Source organism: Schistocerca piceifrons, chromosome 2, assembly GCF_021461385.2.
Source record: "Schistocerca piceifrons isolate TAMUIC-IGC-003096 chromosome 2, iqSchPice1.1, whole genome shotgun sequence".
NCBI classification, from domain to species: domain Eukaryota; kingdom Metazoa; phylum Arthropoda; class Insecta; order Orthoptera; family Acrididae; genus Schistocerca; species Schistocerca piceifrons.
This window is the reverse complement of record NC_060139.1, coordinates 677,078,377-677,095,165: the sequence shown is the minus strand read 5'-3', so window position 1 is coordinate 677,095,165 and position 16,789 is coordinate 677,078,377. Positions and strand designations below refer to the sequence as shown.

The window sequence follows — 16,789 nt, the reverse complement described above, 5'->3', positions numbered from 1 at the left end:
ATCATGATGGTCAGCTGTGGGTTTTAAACTTGCTGTCAGTGCTAGATACATTTACTGTGTTGTGTGTGTGTGTGTGTGTGTGTATGTGTATGTGTGTGTGCGTGCGTGCGTGCGTGTCATTCTCGCAATGGCATCGACAACAGCGCGAGTTGCAAATTCCGGAGGGATGTGACTCGCCATTCGATTCCAGAGCCAAATATTTAACAGTACTTGATTGTTGTGGGCTGCCTCTTAAGAAAATGGACGCATTAGTGAAGTAAGCAATGGTCAATCATTCTGTCGCTATGAGATAGCGCAGAAGATTTTTAGCAAGCAGTTTCTTCCGGGTGTCATCGACTACACACGGCAGAGCACTGGTTGTCCATTAGCTGGCACATTCGCCAGGTCACGAGGCTGTCAACGTTCAGAACGGTATGCTGCCGGACTCGATTCTGTCGTTGGTGCCAGCCCTCCCCCCCCCCTTCGCCCCCCCCCCCCCCCCCGTTCGCCCTGCTATTAGGATTTGCAAATGCCAATGAACTTAAGCAGGCCCTGCCTTTGTGAGACGGTCTCTCGAAGAGCAACCACCTCATTTGCGGCGCTTCTGTACCGGTGGCCTGCCGAGATAAGGGGCGCAGGCTCGCGAGTGTTTTGCCGTGTTTCGCATATGTCTTGCGGAGCGCAACAAGTGAGTCGCATTTGCCGTCCGGCGCCGTCATACGTCAGCCCGGCCCGTGCTCTGCGACAGTTAAAAGCCGTCGCGGCCGAACCTCTAGCTCGGCTTTCAGCATCTGCTTCTGCATCTATATCCCGCAAGCCATCTTCTGGTGCGTGGCGGAGGTTATTTCCGTCTCACTATCATTTCACCTCCTCCCCGTTCCATTTGCGAATGGTGCGTGGGAAGAACGACTCTCGATAAACGTTGGTGTAATCTGTAATGCCTCTGATTTTCTCGTAGTCGTCATTTCGGGAGACGTATTTGACAGGAAACCCGACCCTCGTTGTGATGTACGATCTCGGAACTCTCTGAGATGCACAACGCCTGGTTTGTAGGGTCTTCCACCGCACTGTGTTGTACGTCTCCGTAACGTTTTTGCGCTTACTTAACTACCCCATGACGAAACGCGGCATTCTCCATTAGATATTCTCTCTCCCAATGAGCAGTATTCAAAAACTTCTCTTACAAGAGCTTTGTAAATCGCTTCATCTGTAGATCAATTACATTGCTTCAAATTCTTCTTGCGAATCTCAACCCGGCAACTGTTTTTCCTACCATAGGTCTTACGTCGTCATTCCAATCGCGGCTGCTTCGTACGGTTGCTTCTACGTATTTTCGGTTGTTATCGTTTCCAGTTACTTATTGCCAATAGCGTAATCGAACTGTGATGGAAGTCTTCGCATAGTGATGAGCAAAGCGGTACATTTACTTAAGTTCAGGATCAGTTGCCAGGCTCTGCACCAATCAGCGAACCTTTGCAGGGATTGCTGCAGTTAATTACAGTCTCGAGGCAGTAATAAATTTCCTATAGACCGAAAAGATTCTCTCCACGAATCATCATGATTTTAGAAAGCATCGCTCATGTGGAACTCAGTTTGCCCTTTTCTCACGTGATATACTGCGAACTATGGATGCAGAGAAACAGGCAGATTCCATGTTGCTTGATTTCCGAAAAGCAGTTCACATGGCACCCAAATACAGACACTTAACGAAGGTATGAACGTACGGAATAGGTTCCCAGGTATTGAGTGACACGAAGAGTTCTTAAGTAATAGAACCCAGTATGCTGTCCTGAACGGCCAGTGTTCATCAGAGACAAGGGTATCGTCAGGACCGCTATATACAGGGTGAGTCACCTAACATTACCGCTGGATATATTTCGTAAACCACATCAAATACTGACGAATCGATTCCACAGACCGAACGTGAGGAGAGGGGCTAGTGTAATTGGTTAATACAAACCATACAAAAATGCACGGAAGTATGTTTTTTAACACAAACCTACGTTTTTTTAAATGGAACCCCGTTAGTTTTGTTAGCACATCTGAAAATATAAACAAATACGTAATCAGTGCCGTTTGTTGCATTGTAAAATGTTTATTACATCCGGAGATATTGTAACCTAAAGTCCGCAGCTCGTGGTCGTGCGGTAGCGTTCTCGCTTCCCACGTTCGGGTTCCCGGGTTCGATTCCAGGCGGGGTCAGGGATTTTCTCTGCCTCGTGATGACTGGGTGTTGTGTGATGTCCTTAGGTTAGTTAGGTTTAAGTAGTTCTAAGTTCTAGGGGACTGATGACCATAGCTGTTAAGTCCCATAGTGCTCAGACCCATTGTAACCTAAAGTTGACGCTTGAGTACCACTCCTCCGCTGTTCGATCGTGTGTATCGGAGAGCACCGAATTACATAGGGATCCAAAGGGAACGGTGATGGACCTTAAGTGCAGAAGAGACTGGAACAGCACATTACGTCCACATGCTAACACCTTTTTATTGGTCTTTTTCACTGACGCACATGTACATTACCATGAGGGGTGAGGTAACGTACACACGTGGTTTCCGTTTTCGAATACGGAGTGGAATAGTGTGTGTCCCGACATGTCAGGCCAATAGATGTTCAATGTGGTGGTCATCATCTGCTGCACACAATTGCAATCTCTGGCGTAATGAATGTCGTACACGCCGCAGTACATCTGGTGTAATGTCCCCGCAGGCTGCCACAATATGTTGTTTCATTTCCTCTGGGGTTGTAGGCACATCGCGGTACACATTCTCCTTTAACGTACCCCACAGAAAGAAGTCCAGAGGTGTAAGATCAGGAGAACGGGCTGGCCAATTTATGCGTCCTCCACGTCTTATGAAACGACCGTTGAACATCCTGTCAAGGGTCAGCCTAGTGTTAATTGCGGAATGTGCTGGTGCACCATCATGCTGATACCACATACGTCGACGCGTTTCCAGTGGGACTTTTTCGAGCAACGTTGGCAGATCATTCTGTAGAAACGCGATGTATGTTGCAGATGTTTGGGCCCCTGCAATGAAGTGAGGACCAATGAGGTGGTCGCCAAGGATTCCGCACAATACATTTACAGTCCACGGTCGCTGTCGCTCTACCTGTCTGAGCCAGCGAGGATTGTCCACGGACCAGTATTGCATGTTCCGTAGATTCACCGCCCCGTGGTTTGTGAAACCCGCTTCATCGGTAAACAGGTAGAACTGCAACGCATTCTCTGTTAATGCCCATTGACAGAATTGCACTCGATGATTAAAGTCATCACCATGTAATTGCTGATGTAGCGGCACATGAAACGGGTGAAAGCGGTGACGATGCAGTATGCGCATGACACTACTTTGACTCAGTCCACCGGCTCTCGCAATGTCCCGTGTACTCATGTGTGGGTTCATGGCAACAGCAGCTAACACACCAACTGCACCCGCTTCTCCTGTGACGGGCCTGTTACGGACCCGTTTGCGTGCTACGACCATACCTGTTGCATACAGTTGGCGGTATATGTTTTGCAATGTGCGGCACGTTGGATGCTCTCTGTCCGGGTACCGTTCTGCATACACCCTGCAGGCTTCAACTGCATTTCGTCGACACTCGCCATAGATGAGTATCATCTCCGCCTTTTCAGAGTTCGAATACACCATGGTCACAGTTCCTACAACACTACACTATCACAGACGTCTGGTAACACGGTGTACTACAGTTGGTCTGTATGCGGAGGCGAATGCAGAATAACAATAGCAGCAAGCGCTACATGCGGACACTGCGACAGCTAGACCAAACCACAACAGTGCACTACAGCCACACTCGTAAACACGGTCGTCATCGTGAACATGTCCCTGCAGATGCTGCTCACCGACCGTGGCCGTGTTTGTTACAACACGCAACTGAACGTCGGACGTTTCAAGCGTCAACTTTAGGTTACAATATCTCCGGATGTAATTAACATTTTACAACGCAACAAACGGCACTGATTACCTATTTGTTTATATGTTCAAATGTGCTAACAAAACTAACGTGGTTCCATTAAAAAAAACGTAGGTTTGTGTTAAAAAAACATACTTCCGTGCATTTTTGTATGGTTTGTATTAAACAATTACACTAGCACCTCTCCTCACGTTCGGTCTGTGGAATCGGTTGGTCAGTATTTGATGTGGTTTACGAAATATATCCAGCGGTAACGTTAGGTGACTCACCCTGTATATATATGGTCTGGCGTACAGGGTGAGCAGCAATCTGCGGTTGTTTGCTGATGATGCTGTGTTGTATGGGAAAGTGTCGAATTTGAGTGACTGTAGGAGGATACAAGATGACCTAGACAAAATTTCCAGTTGGTGTGATGAATGGCAGGTAACTGTAAACGTGGAAAAATCTAAGTCAGTGCGGATGAGTAGGAAAAACAAACCCGTAATGTGTGTATACAGCGTTAGTGGTGTCCTGCTTCTTGCAGACACGTCGTTAGAAATACCTGGGAGTAACGCTGCAAAGCGATATGAAAGGGAACGAGCGTGCGAGGATTGCGTTGGAGAAGGCGAATGATCGACCTGGTTTTATTGTGAGAAGTCCAGGTAGGTTTGGTTCATCTGTAAAGGAGACCGCACACAGAACTCTAGTGCGGCCTATTTTTGAATACTGCTCGAGTGTTTGAGATCTACACCTGGTCGGATTAAAGGAAGAGTCGAAGCAATTCTGAGCCGGGCTCCAAGATTTGTTACGGTAGTTCCGAATAACACGCAAGTGTTACGGAGAAGCTGCGGGAACTCAAATGGAAATCCCTGAGGAAAGGCGACGTTCTTTTCGAAGAACACTAGTGAGAAAATTTAGAGAACAGGTATCTGAAGCTGACTGCCGAACGAGCCTACTGCTGCCAACATACATTTCGCCTAAGAACCACGAAGACAAGATGTACAAGAAATCAGGTCTCGTACGGAGACAGATATACGGTCGTTTCTCCCTCTCTCAATTTACTAATGGAACAAGAAAGCAAACGACTGGAAGTCGTACGGGGTATCCCCCGCCACGCACGGTTCGGTGACTTTCGGAGTATATATACACTACTGGCCATTAAAATTGCTACACCACGAAGATGACGTGCTACAGACGCCAAATTTAACCAACAGGAAGAAGATGCTGTGATATGCAAATGATTAGTTTTCAGAGCATTCACACAAGGTTGGCGCCGGTGACGACACCTACAACGTGCTGATATGAGGAAAGTTTCCAACCGATTTCTCATACACAAACAGCAGTTGACCGGCGTTGCCTGAAGAAACGTTGTTGTGATGCCTCGTGTAAGGAGGAGAAATGCGTTCCGCCATGTTTCCGACTTTGATAAAGGTCGGATCGTAGCCTATTGCGATTGAGGTTTATCGTATCGCGACATTGCTACTCGCGTTGGTCGAGATCCAATGACTGTTAGCAGAATATGGAATCGGTGGGTTCAGGAGGGTAATACGGAACGCCGTGCTGGATGCCAACGGCCTCGTATCACTAGCAGTCGAGATGACAGGCATCTTATCCGCATGGCTGTAACGGATCGTGCACCCAAGTCTCGATCCCTGAGTCAACAGATGAGGACGTTTGCAAGACAACAACCATCTGCACGAACAGTTAGACGACGTTTGCAGCAGCGTGGACTATCAGATCGGAGACCATGGCTGCGGTTACCCTTGACGCTGCATCACAGACAGGAGCCTCTGCGATAGTGTACTGAACGACTAACTTGGGTGCACGAATGGCAAAACGTCATTTTTTGGGATGAATCCATGTTCTGTTTACGGCATCATGATGGCCGCATCCGTGTTTGGAGACATCGCGGTGAACTCACATTGGAAGCGTGTATTCGTCATCGCCGTACTGGCGTATCACCCGGCGTGATGGTATGGGGTGCCATTGGTGACACGTCTCGGTCACCTCTTGTTTGCATTGACGGAACTTTGAATAGTGGACGTTACATTTCAGATGTGTTACGACCCGTGGCTCTACCCTTCATTAGATCCCTGCGAAACCCTACATTTCAGCAGGATAATGCACGACCGCATGTTACAGGTCCTGTACGGGCCTTTCTGGATACAGAAAATGTTTGACTGCTGCCCTGGCCAGCATATTCTCCAGATTTCTCACCAATTGAAAACGTCTGGTCAATGGTGGCCAAGCAACTGGCTCGTCTCAATACGCCAGTCACTACTTTTGATGAACTGTGGTATCGTGTTGAAGCTGTATGGGCAGCTGAACCTGTACACGCCATCCTAGCTCTGTTTGACTCAATGCCCAGGCGTATCAAGGCCGTTATTACGGCCAGAGGTGGTTGTTCTGGGTACTGATTTCTCAGGATCTATGCACCCAAATTGCGTGAAAATGAAATCATATGTCAGTTGTAGTATAATATATTTGTCCAATGAATACCCGTCTATCATCTGCATTTCTTCTTGGTGTAGCAATTTTAATGGCCAGTAGTGTAGATGTAGATGTAGACCTTGGTCTGTCGATCAGAATAAAACACTCTCAAAATTTTGCAAGACGCCATTGATGGGTGTCAATGCAACTGAGTTACATTTCAGAGGAAAATGAGGTATAAGGTGAAATAAACTGAAAACGAAAAGTAGCTTTCAGCAGTGGGCCACAGAGTCCGATGTAGCTTTTTTACTTTAGTTACGGGGACAGCAGTGAGGCGATCGTGGGTGCGTGCCTATCGCAATGTACGGGCTCCCCGTTCTAAGTGTCTTGTTCGGCAGGACTGCGCGCTCCGTTATGTGCTTAAATGAGCCGGGCTGCCGCGTCGTAACCGTCCAGCGGCGTGTTAGACGTCTGCGCCGCCCATCCCCGGCCCCCGTCAAATGAGCAGCCACCACTTTGCTCTCAGCTCTCGACGGTCGTCACTGCATAGCATTACGACTTGGACTCCGGTGTTAAGTGCAAATGCACATGTAGCATGCACGGCGATATCACTTTTCTGAAACATAAGTACCTCGAGAAAAGTACTTTCAGAGAGATTCCTTTTCCTGTTTCCTTTGCAGCTACGTGAACTGGAAATTGATGTCTTTCTTTTTTCTTGAAACAACTGTGATACAATTTCGTAATAGAGCGCAGAAATAAAGTGGATCAAAACCCTAACAACAAACTCTTTCACCCAAACCAAAATTTACATCAAGGGAATTTCATTTCGTTCTTATACATGAGACGTATTTATGTTAACAGCACAACATTGCTTATTGTTAGCTGATTCTACCGATACTACATAATCATTCCGAAAATTTGTTTTAGGATCCCTGTAAGAAATCCTTATTTCCTGTGTTGAATTCACTTTAACACGTTATCCCATATTCTGCTACCACGAACTGAGGATCTATAGCAAAGAAAGACTATAACAGATTTCATTGGGGACGTACTTATTTGGCTAACCCGATATTGAATGACGTATTAAGAAAGGAATTTGTTCTACAATATTAAAATTTAATTAAGCGGACATTTTAGCTGATGCTGGCCGACAAAACATCATGTTTTATACACGCAGCTGTAACCCAACTGCTTCAGCTGAACTAATTTCACTAATATATACATCATAATATTAAATCCTCCATAACTTTTGAAACATTACAGACTCGAGAAAACTAAGACAGGTTTTGTATTCAGCACAAAAATTCCTTTTAGAATGAGACTATTTACAGATAAATTGTCATTCGTTTGAAATCTAGGAAAAATTTCCCCTTATTTTACTTTGCTAACATGGTAGACAGCTTGGTAGGAATAATAGCGCACTCAAGTATGGTTGCTACCAAGTCTCATTCACACAAATTTGGTATGGAACAGCAGATCGCTTTTGAGTTTATTACAATATAAATTAAAATAGAGCTGACTGTCGGGTAGCTAAATTCTGTTATCAAATATTCGGTTATACTTAGTTTTGTAACGTTACATCCCTTAAACTGGCAGAGACTGAGATGTCTTTAAATGGTTCAAATGGTTCTGAGCACTATGGGACTTAACTTCTGAGGTCATCAGTCCCCTAGAACTTAGAACTACTTAAACCTAACTAACCTAACGACATCACACACATCCACGCCCGAGGCAGGATTCGAACCTGCGACCGTAGCAGTCGCGCGGTTCCAGACTGTAGCGCCTAGAACCGCTCGGCCACCCCGGCCGGCTGTCTTTAAATATATTTTTGCTAGACGCTAAGGTCACTTGAGACTGAGTTAAAGTAAGTCCCGTAGAGCTGATATACTTTTAATTTATGTGAATGACAAACAAATGTAGGTTAGCAATATTGCATAAACCCATCTCGTGTGAGTTATAAACGTCTTTTATCGATTGTTTAGGAAACAAATACAGTGGTACGAAGACATGTTTTGAGTTATGAAAATTTAAATTGCGCATACGTACAAAATTTGATAGCACAAGTGAATTGGAGTAGCAGCAGCCGACAAAGTCATCACATTACACTTATAAAATCCACAAGGTAGATTTGTGGCACGCTATTTTGAATGGGGGCCCATACTTCGTTTTTATCGACTCCAGGCATACATAATACCACACCATCAGAAACAATGTAGCATTCTAATCTCACACAACTGGCTAGGGGTTTAAGGAACCGTTCAAGAATTCCACAGTAATTATTTACAAAATCTCAGATCGCGTAAATCAATATCTCTTTCGTAAATAGACAATCCAATTGAGATTTTTTTGGATATGAGGATAATGTGCGAGTTGAAAGGATGACGCAGAAGTGCAGACGCCTCAGGATCGTCTGCTCATCATCCAACTTCTTCTTCCGTCTTTTGAGAGTTTCGTAGAAATTCATTCTCATATTATTTTTTGTTAAGTCGCGAAGTTCATGAATGACATGATGTAACCAACAGCGCCTAACCGCAAAATTAAAAGACAGCCTCATGTTAGTCGATGATTGAGAGAACTTTCCTTGTATAATGAATTCTTGAGCTCTCACAAAACCAGTGTAAAATTATATTTTTACGTATACTGAGATAAAATTTAAGTTATAAAAGCAAATTGTATGCCCTGTATTCCGCCCTGGAATAGAAATAGATTTACGTGCTAATTTACCATTCAGATGGAACTTTTCCTCACACTTTAATCTAACGTTGAAAATAATGATACAGAGCCACGGAGAAAAAAATCTACGACGTTGATTCTCTCAAGGATAAATCAGCTCATTACAATATTAAGGAAGTTTTAGACATACAAGAAACAACATTTCATAGCTGGAATGAATTAATTTTTCAAACATAATAGAAAAAGTGTCAACACTGACGTGGCAAAGGTCACGAGATACCTCCTAATATCTTGCCGGACTTCCGTTTGCCCGACCTAGTGCAGTAACTCTACGTGGCATGGACTCAGCAAGTCATTGTAAGACCCTAGCAGAAATGCTGAGCCATGCTGCCTCTATAGCCGTTCATAATTGAGAAAGTGTTGCAGGTGCATGATTTTGTGCACATACGGACCAGTCGATTATGTGCCATAAATGTTCGATGGGAGTGTTGTCGGGTGATTTGGGTGGCCAGATCATTCGCTCCAACTGTCCATAATATTCTTCAAACAGGTGGCATGTCTCATTGTTATCGATGGAAAAATTCCATCGTTGTTTGGGAACGTGAAATCCATGAATAGCTACATATGGTCACCAAGTAGCCGCCCATAACCATTTCCCGTCAGTACCCGTCACTGATCGGCTCAGTTGAACAAGAGGACCCAATCCAATCCATGCAAACACAGCACACACCATTACGGAGCTACCACCAGCTTGTGCAGTGCCTTGTTGACAGTTTCAGTCGATGGTTTCGTGGGATCTGCGCCACACTCAAACCCTACCGTCAGCTCTTATCAACTGAAATCGGGACTCATCTGACCAAGTCACGGTTTTCCAGTAGTCTAGGGTCCAACAGTCACGGTTCTCCAGTCGTCTAGCATCCAACTGATATGGTCACGAGCCCGGGAGAGGCGCTGCCGGCGATGTCGTGCTGTTAGCAAAGGCTCTCGCGTCGGCCGTCTGCTGGCATAGCCCAGTGACGCCAGATTTCACCACACTGTCCTCTCGGATACATTCGTCGTCCCATATTGATTTGTGCGGTATCTCACGCAGTGTTGCTCGTATGTTAGCACTAACAACTCTGTGCAAACGCCGCTGCTCTCGGTCGTTAAGTGAAGGCCGCCGGCGTCTGCCTTATCCGTGGTGAAAGGTAATGCCTGAAATTAGGTATTCTCAGCATACTCTTGACACTATGGATGGCTTAATATTGAATTCTCTAACGATTTCCGAAACGGAATGTCCCATATGTCTAGCTCCAGCTACCATTCCGCATTCAAAGTCTGTTAATTTCCATCGTGCGCCCATAGTCACATAGGAAACCTTTTCTCATGAATCACCAAAGAGAAATAAGAGCTCCACCAATGCAGTGCCCTTTTATACCTTGTGCACGCAATACTACTGCATATCGCTATCCCATTGCTTTCGTCACTTCGATGTATCATTGACACGACGAGATGAATTTCCTCACTTATATAACCCGACCAGCAACGTGCTTCCGGCTTGTGGAAAGTAAGTGAAAAATAACGAGTGTCTGATGTTTTTGAAGTAATATTAATCGTATTTGTTGATTAATATTAGAGTTCAAATTCAAAGTGACGCCTTATGACCAGAGTAGCCAGCAAAAGCAAAAACTTGCCAGTCGGCCTTTAAATGGAAAGTTGTGTGACGTCACGCGCATTTTTATTCTGTCAGTTGTCACCGTGGCACTTTGCTTAGTTTAGGCTACGTTGCCTTTAATTCCAAGAGACTGCAGTGCTGCTGGTCGTTAAATAATGTTTGCCCTCCACTCCAGTGCACAGTTGCACGCATCTAGGGAGTAAGCTGCGGTAAAGAACTGAAACGATTGTGATTCGAAGTACCGGGAAGCCTCTCTGCGTTTAAGTGCTCATCAAAATAAAACGAACAAGCAGGACAAAGAGCAGAGCCCGCGACCAGGAAGCTAAAAACGACGCTAACAGGTGCGACGACTTGCATGTGTCAACACGTGTACATAAAGGCTCCCAAAGTGTCCGCAAGATCCTGGTTTATGCTGCAGACAATGCTGAATGCAGACGTTCACCCCTCGTTCTCTCTTTCTCTCTCTCTTTCTTTCTCCTCCCTCCCTCCGCCTCTCTCTCTCTCTCTGACATTTTTCTGCGGTGACACACACAGTATCTCACAGAGCACAGAAGATGCATGGTCCTAACAAAATACCGTTCCGTTTGAGAGACTCATGTTGCTAACAGCAATGCATTTCGTAGGTATTAAACTACTTTAGATGTCTGTATTTGTGATTCGGTGATTTCGTAATCAGAGCATGATTAATTGGTTTTGACTAATGCTCTCAAGATCAAAGTTTCCAGAATGAAATTTTCATTCTGCAGCGGACTGTGCGCAGATATGAAACTTCCTGGCGGGTTAAAACTGTGTGCCGGACCGAGACTCGAATCGGGATCAGTTGGTAAACCACTTGCCCGTGAAAGATAAATGTCCCGAGTTCGAGTCTCCATCCGGCACGCAATTTAATTTGACAGTAAATTTGAGGATCAAAGCTATACTTCGACTCGCTTATTTCATTCAACTGCTACCTCAGTTGTATACAATAAGATCGTACTAGTGATAAGATGACAAGCACTTTACACATCTGAATGGAGTGTCATGGGCTGAGTTAGATGGAAAGGACATTCCATTTCTGAATCTATGCAAATGTGAATCCATAATAGAGCACCAACGTGCGAAAGTCGTGGATCCAGAAAAAGTCCTTCATTAATCAACATCACAAATATGATTTTTTTATTGGTAACTAGCTTCGGCTAAATTTATTAGCCAGTTTCATATATGAAATACATAGATAATTACATATAGGATAATAATATTGTATAAACTGTTAATATAAAATTGATCTATCACAAAGTGCATACCACAGAAAATTGTTTGTTTGCTGTACATCATCAATTGGCGGGTCACATTGTCATAATTTTGCTCAAGTTGCATGGATTTATTATACAAGCTGATTGAACAACTACGAAAAACTTCTGTAATTGTACATCATTGTTCCATCAGGACGTACAATAAGCAATGCAGCTTAAACAAAATTAGGATGATGTGTACCTTCAGTTCGCGATGTACGTTAGAAAATTTCTGTGGTATGTACCTTTCGACGAAACTATTTTATATTAATTTTGTACAGCATTAGACCTATTTTCTTAGATTCAATGTTCTGTGTATTGCAGATCTGAAGACGGCTAATTAATTTTGCCGAAACTAATTATCAATAACAACTATTAAAAAAAATGTTCACATGTGTGTGAAATCTTATGGGACTTAACTGCTAAGGTCATCATTGCTTATACACTATTTAACCTAAATTATCCTAAGGACAAACACACACACCCATGCCCGACGGGAGGACTCGAACCTCCGCCGGGACCAGCCGCACAGTCCATGACTGCAGTGCCTAAGACCGCTCGGCTAATCCCGCGCGGCATAACTACTATATTTGCGACCTTGACTAATAAATGATTTTTCTGAATCCACAACTTTCAATAAACACAGATCGCTTATCTTCAATTTGACTATGCTAAATAACAACACTAAGATGTTTCCTTCTATTGTTTTTTTAATTATTTTTTAGATCACTCTTGACATTTGTCTACTAAGTAATGGCACAATTTCATTAGTTTTGAAGCTAATTCCGTCTTGTATACTGGTAACAGAATAGTGTTGCATTCACTAGTTTTTCAATGCATTTCTATATCTACCTTATTTCCCTAACCACCATACTTATAGGTAAACATTTCTATCGATTTAAGTATGTAGGATTACGCGTACAGTTCCAGCCAATCCTTGTTGGCGGACTGCTTCGTCGTCACATGAAACACTTCAAGCACAGCAACGGTGCTGCAACACGTTCGAGACACTATTTGTTTTAGTAATCACGCTACGCTCTGAAGAAGATTCCTGCAAAAAACCGACACATCGGTTATTTCAGTAATTTAATTAATTTTAGTATGTTACGTGATGACGCGGTAGCAGATCCTGTTTTACGAGGCGGTGTGTCTACTGCATGACAGGGAGGCAGGGGTCGCTCCTGGTAATACAGGGGTCTACCTCGCAATTACTGTACCGACAAGTCTCACGAAGCCTGCTAATTATTATCCGAAGTGGTCAACAACCAACGCTCACTAACAAGAGGTCAGAAAGAGAACGTAGGAAGTCGGCTTTTAATATCCCAAGTCACAGCCTCGTATTAATCATGTTTGAGACAGGAATTCGGCCCTAGTTTTTCCCAAAAGGTTTTCACATAAAGCGATTGGAAAATGAAGAGAACCAAAATTTTGATAGCCAGATGGGGTTTTGACTCTTGCTGCTCTCAAATACGGCTCATAGCGTCTGCACAACCTCGGCATTGAATCACCAACCACGGGGTGTGAAAGAATGGTCAAGAGACTAGTACAGCGTAACTTGCCGCAGCATGCCGGGATCAGTGCTGGGCACTTTGAAGGTCCAATCTCCAAGCACTTGACTCCTATTTCCCAAAATCCTGCATAACTTACCATCCGTACTTGGCTGCAGTAGCCATGAACGTCACAGCTATAAACTAAAGACCGTTTTCTTAATCAATCCATGACGCTAGAAGGCGGAAGAGATTTACGGATGGTTGTGAGACTTGCCTGGATAACTCAGTCGTGGAGCACACTGGACCGCGTTGCCGAGTACTGGCTCGGTAAACAGTTCTAGTCTTTCAGGGAGTTCGATTCTGTAGGGTGTTTCCCACTCGTTTTGTATAGGATGCCTAAGGGATGCTGCGTTCTCGGAATGCTATACAACGATTCAACCAAATAACAGTAGTTTTATTTCTATACATCAGGACTGACAATACTTAACTTGAATGTACAAAATGTTGTCGCAAGCGAGGGCCGACATGCAGTATAATTCATAGTCCTTGGTTATATGAAATGATCCTGCAAGTTGACGCATGACACTAATACTGCTCTGCGAATCCTCTCCGCTGATGCCCGACACTGAGCCGACACTGAGTACTAAAGTCCGGCCGAAGCTGGCAGGAGCTGCGCTTATATTCACTTCGTCCTGAGGGCGCTTCTGTCGTGGTGCGGTCCTATTCCGCGCACCATTGGCTGACGTCGTTTCACCGTCTTCTCTGGTCTTGCGTTCTCCGTCTTCGTTCCGGCGCTTGTGGTTACGCCAGAACAGTTTCGTTTGAATTCCTCACCAGTTCATCAAACGTCTTAAAAATTCAGAATGAATTTTTCACTCTGCAGTGGGGTGTGCGCTGATGGAAGATTAAAACTGTGTGCCGGATGGAGGCACGAAATCGGGACATTTGCCTTTCGCGGGTAAGTGCTCTACCAGCTGAGCAATACAAGTACGACTCACGCCCCTTCCTCACAACCTCACTTTCACCAGTAGCAACTCAAAATTTGGTTCAAGAATTAACGTTGAACTGCTTCAGCCTATATCGTTACAAAGAGATGCAAGATGACAATTTGAGGTAATCTCGCCCAACAGGTTTGCTTTTATAAGCACGTAGTTGCTTTGCTGTGCCGTCTTCTTACCGTACTGACAATTACCACTGCTGTTGATTGGAATCCATTTTGACACCTCTAGACGACTCACAACTTTTAGTTTCTAGTATGATAATGCATTTAACCTTAAGCGAGTAAGTACGAAACTACATTTGAACTTGACAGCATAGTGACTCAATCGATTCCAAAGCGCCGTCCAGGGTGGCTGAGCGGTTCTAGGCGCTTCAGTCTGGAACCGCGCGACCGCTACGGTCGCAGGTTCGAATCCTGCATCGGGCATGGATGGGTGTTTATGTCCTTAATTTAGTTAGGTTTAAATAGTTCTAAGTTCTATGGGGCTGATGACCTCAGATGTTAAGTCCCATTGAAACGTCCCCTTTGAACAATTATACAAGACTGTGCTGAAACTGACAAACAATATTTTTTTAGCGCAACGCAATCTGACTTTCAATAACCCTACAAAAGAATGGCCCTGTCTGACATTAACCTATACCTTTCACAAATCACTTACCTCACAAAAATCTTCGTTACTCCAGCTACAGCAATACAGCGAGCGCTACTACTGCCAGCTAAATAAAAGATTCAAACTACGGAAGGCACTAACTACTGATAGGCATAGTTAGCAAATGAAAGATTTTAGTAGAGAACAAACAATGTATTTACCTTAATAGTGTTGAAAACTCATAATATACATAGCAGTTCATGATATCCAGTTTTAAAAATTTCACAACTCCGCCATTTCTCTCCCCACATCCACCACTGCTGGCGGCTCACCTCCAACTGCGCAACGCTATGCGCTGTTAACGTCCAGCTGCCCAACACTACAATGGCGGACAACAATGCAAACTACCCACAGACTGCACACAGCACAGCCAGTGATTTTCATACAGAGCGCTACGTAACGTTGCTAATAAGAAAACCTAAACAGCCTACTTACACCATATTGCTCAGAGCCATTTGAAGCATTTGATTCCAAAGCCTACACGTACACCATATTTAACAGGAGACGGTTAAAGGATCGCTTAGTTGGCGCTAGAGCATGTTGGAGATGCTAAACAAACTCAGGCGTGCGCAACACCGAAAGATTTGCTATTGAAAGTCCGAGAACGTACATTTAAAGAAGAGTCGGCCGCCATATTAATTCGTGCCAGATATGTGTTGCAAAATGACCACAGCGAGTAAATGAGAGAAATAAGACCTGATACAGATGTTTACCGACAGCCGTTCTTCCCGCTCACCACTCGCGAATGGAACAGGAAGGGAACCAAAAGACAGTGGTAGCACAAGAAGCCCGTGTCACATGCCACAATATGACTTGCGGAGAGTAGATATTCAAATGGTTCAAATGGCTCTGAGCACTATGGGACTTAACATCTGAGGTCATCAGTCCCCTAGAACTTAGAACTACTTAAACCTAACTAACTTAAGGACATCACACACATCCATGCCCGAGGCACGATTCGAACCTGCGACCGTAGCAGTCGCGCGATTCCAGACTGTAGCGCCTAGAACCGCTCGGCCACTCCGGTCGGCAGTGTAGATGTAGATGTTCATTTAGCAGTTTATTTGTTTTAAGTACGCTGTAGTTTTCTTGCTACAAAAGATGGGCAGAAACGACAGTTTTTGTTTATTACTCGCATAACGGAAAACAGCTGAAATATTGATTCGAAATTACGGCTAAATAGCCGGAGTTCCGTTCAGAGAGAAACATTTAAAGCGACACGGGAGGCGAAGCGTTCGGCAAAGAGTCCGGCGAAATAACTGGAGGCGCGGCGTACTGGCGAGATTCACGGCGCCTCATTGCCAACGATTCAATTAGTGGGGCCCGCCCCTGCGTTCCTCGCAGACATTCGCAGGCGGCTCGGGGCGTGCGGGTATGCGCTAAGCAGGCGCGTCCGCAGCCGGCTGGCGATCCGTTCTTTACGGCGCGGCGCGGAACGCTTAAATCTCTGCCGTCGGCCGAGGCTCGCCGTAGCTCGTGGGACGCGGAGGCGATAAACTACCAGCAGCTGCCGCAGAGCCCCGCCACGCTCTGCTACCGCACCCTGCTGGGCCTTGCACGCCGCCCGTCCCGGCCAATAACACTTCACCTGATCGACGAGCGCCTGCTGTAAGCCGCAGTCGCTGCACTCCGCAAGCCACTTCGTGTGCTGGACAGAAACGTACACCATGTAGCACCATACAAACACAAAGAAAGATGTTATGAATGACCTCCTTATAATACTCTCAAGAGCCAAA

The 16,789-nt window shown here is 44.9% G+C and overlaps 1 protein-coding gene across 1 annotated transcript in view; it reads right to left on the bottom strand.

The window, feature by feature from the left end:
- LOC124775741 (uncharacterized transmembrane protein DDB_G0289901-like) overlaps window positions 1-698 on the bottom strand; it is a 95,552-nt gene extending 94,854 nt beyond the window's left edge. The window contains exon 1 of the mRNA XM_047250570.1: window positions 590-698. Within this exon, the coding sequence (XP_047106526.1) occupies window positions 590-698 (109 nt within the window). The remainder of the gene's footprint in view (window positions 1-589) is intronic.
- Window positions 699-16,789: the final 16,091 nt, after the last annotated feature.